Consider the following 3,788-nt stretch of genomic DNA (forward strand, 5'->3'; position numbering starts at 1 on the left):
CCATCACCCAGCTGTCTCTCATTAGGATGTTGGCTGAGTACTCATGAAACAACTTTTCTTCTTGTTTGAAGGGCTTAAAGGAAATGAAAATTCCTTCATGAATTACTCGCCCCCGAGTTGTCCCAAACCTTTATACATTTCCTTCTTCTGTTGAACACAAAGAAAGATATTTGGAAGAATGCTTGAAACCAAACAGCTCTTGGCCATGATTGACTACCATTGTAGGAAATATTAAAATGGTAGTTGAAAGTGCCCCAGAACTGTTTGCTTTTCTAAATTCTTGAGAATATCGTCTTTTGTGTTCAAAAGAACCAAAAAATACAATGTTTTTTCCTACTATGATAGTCGGTGGTGCCCCAGAACTGTCATTGATCAAGTAAGAACAACAGCAGGTTTTCAAGGCTTTATTTATAATTCATAAATATATAGATCTTTTTAAAACATAGAATATGCATAAATAGCTGTATAAACATATTTACAAAAAGATAAAAGTGACATCCATTTTTCAAGAAATAGTCTTTGCATACAAATTTGTTTCTATCAACACTGTCCAGGGAAGAAACTGTGTAGCTGGTGCATCCCAAAGTCTTGAGCTTGGGATGTAAGGAAATGGCCTTCATCTGCGTTCTGTAGAACGACACAAAATAAAGATTAATATCAACGAATAGCGTGTCAATTTTATTAGTTTTCACCTCTAGTTTCCAACATTTTTTTATATAATATTAATATATAATATTATCCAATTCATAAAACATAAAACTACTTTGTCACGGGGAAATATAAATAAATGTGTAAATAGTAAATAGTTGTTTACGACTTTTACGGTTGACATGTATGTCTATGTATTAGCAATATTTGTAAATTGTATAATATTAAGTACGTAAACCAAGTGTAAATAGTCAAAGTTGGAGATGTAACATATACATACCTGATAACACGGCTGAAACTGCTGATCTGGTAAACTTTGAGCGACTGAAGACTCTCCACTAAAGTTGCCCAACATGCTCGGCGAAGCTTCGATCTCAATCTGTTCGGAAGAAACCCCATTCGCCTCCTCTTCCCCAAACCCAAGCTGCTCAGACAGACAGGAGATGTACTGAATAGCGAGTCTCAGCGTCTCGATCTTCGTCAAGGTCTTTCCAGCCGGAGCCACGGACGGAGGCAAGTAGGTCCTCAGGTGATTAAGAGCTTTGGTCTGATCCCTCATCCTCAACTTCTCTCGTTCGCTTGCAGTCTCCCGTTTCACCCCGGGGAATTTCGACCTGGGCCGTCCGGTTCTCTTGGGCGGCTGGGACTTCGTCACCTGTGTGGTGTTGTGCGGGTAGATCTGTGCTCCGCATGAGTACGTCGGAGGAGAGAAGCCACAGGAACCGATGGAGGAGGTTGGAGACAGGCTGGCGCTGTAGTAGCCGGCGTCCGACACGAGGTTGCTCTGATCCAGAAGACTCTGGCAGTTAAACAGGAAGGCAGTGCCGTCTTGGACCTGAAGAGACGAGCTGGAGATGTCCATGGCTGGAGGGTTGAGTGTTGTGGTCGCTGGTGGACCGGGGCTCTGGTATATATCCTCGGTGAGGTGCGAGTTGGCACCTCGGAGGATTCCAGTCAGTACTTGAGAGGAGAAGTGACGCTGGATGCAGGGGGTCTGTGGGAAAGAGCAGCTACTCCAGACTCAGGTGTGAGGTGTGAGATCCAGAAGAGACAGCCTTGATCAAACAATCACTGCCAGTTTTCATTTTATAAGCTGAAGTACCGATTAAACGTGTCAAATGAAAAATCGCTTTATACATTTCTTTGTTGAAGAATGTAGGAAAGCAGACAGTTCTGGGGCACTATTGACTATCATTGTCTTTTTTCCTACTCTGGTAGTCAATGGTGGCCAAGAACGGTTTGGTTACAAGCATTCATCCAATCCAAATATCTCCCGTGTTCACCAGAACGACGACATTTATATAGATTTGAAACGACTCGAGGGTGAGTTATAAGATTTTATCATATGCATTTTGTCTCTGTAGCTTTCAAGGTCAATGCTAATTTATAGATGATGTCATCAGGGCCGAGAATCCTTCCCTAAAAAAACAACACAGCAGCTCAACCGACATATTCAAGTTGGTTTATCGGGAAATCTGACCTCTGTCAAAGTTCACATTAACACGATTAACACCACCTCCATCACGATCTTAGCTAGACATGAAGTTCTGACCTCAGGGGTCTGAATGGGACGCCTTCTAAGGGTCCCTGTGGTGCTGATCCAGAAGATGGTGGTGGACTACATCGCCGACTGCAGTTCCCACAAACAAGTGTGACATTTTACTCCTGCAGGGGATTAACTCTAAACTTAAAACTTTGTAACTTTGAAAAAAAAGCCTTGGGCAATGCATGGATATAATCACATGTTATGTATTCGTTTAATTTAATGTTCATATTGAAATGCAATGGTTGTGTAGTTTCTCAACTGTATTGTAGGTGTGACGTCACACCTCAGGAATGTTTGTGTGTGTTGGTTCAAAACCTCCTCATGGACTTCACCAAACTTTCTTTTCTACGGATATATACATCCACAGAAAAATGAAGAGAGCATTTCAAAATGATTTTCAGTTTTTCTGAATGTGTTTAGGTAAAACATTTTGTTTCATTCTTTGAATTAGTAACAATATTTCTACCAAATTTCAAATAAAAATATTGTTTCTATTTGCATTGCAGAAAATAAAACGTGTAGAAACTGCTGAAAATAACCAAAAAGATGCTCTGTATGTTTTCAGTTCATATTCCCTTTTAAGCAATACAAGAGTCATATTTCTACATGCATTTAGGAAAAGTTCAAACATTCTTTTTTTATAACAGTTTTCATGTTTCTTGTCTTTCACATCGCTGTTGGATGACTTTATGTCACTCCTGAGGTTTGATTTGGCTGAACTTCAACAGACACTGGACTGGAATGACCACAATACATCTAGAAATAGTGATTAAATGAACATTTGGAATGCTCTCTTTTTTCACATTTGACCACACATTCCAGAGAATAAAAACGAATCAATCTGAAACCAGAAAAAGGAAACCTTCTGATGGTTTTATAAGAGAATCCTGAATACGGAGGTGACAAGTGTGTCTTAATTTGGGGATTTCCTCTAATTTTGTTTAACACTCATGTGATTATGAGTCGATTAACACGTGATCGTTACACATTCGCACGTTTTAATTGTGTATTTGCCTTGCAGGATGAAAGGTTGAATGTGTGTATTCCAGATTGAGATTTGCACATCAGATGTCTCTTGAAAGCCGGTAAAATAAACTTTGGGGCCTAATTCCACAACATACTATAATTCACACACAACTGTTCTATGCATTTGAAATGCGGCTGTCACACATCTCAAAGCATCTGAAAGCTTGTTTGTGGCTAGACTTAGTGGTGCGAACAAGCATTTCACATCGAGTTGAAGTTCATTAGCGGCCACAAGCTTCACTTGTCACCAGCAGAATACACATGAACTCTCTTGCTACTCATATTTTTGGTTATCGTTGTAGTTAAATCAACCGAACGATACATCGACCTTTCATTATGATGAAAAGTGTCCTGTTGATAAATCATTATTGTAGACAGACAAAGAAAAGTAAAAATAGTTATTTTATGACTAACAAGTCACAATACAACATTGGCACTAATATCAGATTTCTACTTTTTGATTAAAGTGAATAAAAGAATTCATGATCACGAGAGTATCGCGATATCTATCAAAGGAAAAATAATAATAATTTTATCAGGAAATTCATCTTTAATTCTGTTTATTTTG

At 39.0% G+C, this 3,788-nt stretch overlaps 1 protein-coding gene across 1 annotated transcript; it reads right to left on the minus strand.

Moving 5' to 3' along the window:
• Positions 1-540: 540 nt before the first annotated feature.
• Positions 541-1,510, minus strand: mespaa (mesoderm posterior aa). Its single transcript, XM_057347348.1, has 2 exons — positions 929-1,510; positions 541-627 (listed from the first exon to the last, which is right to left on the minus strand). Exons 1-2 carry the CDS (start codon positions 1,508-1,510, stop codon positions 541-543), a joined length of 669 nt encoding a protein of 222 aa, XP_057203331.1.
• Between the last annotated feature and the right edge of the window lie 2,278 nt (positions 1,511-3,788).

The sequence above is a fragment of the Triplophysa rosa genome, linkage group LG1, assembly GCF_024868665.1.
Source record: "Triplophysa rosa linkage group LG1, Trosa_1v2, whole genome shotgun sequence".
Taxonomy (NCBI): domain Eukaryota; kingdom Metazoa; phylum Chordata; class Actinopteri; order Cypriniformes; family Nemacheilidae; genus Triplophysa; species Triplophysa rosa.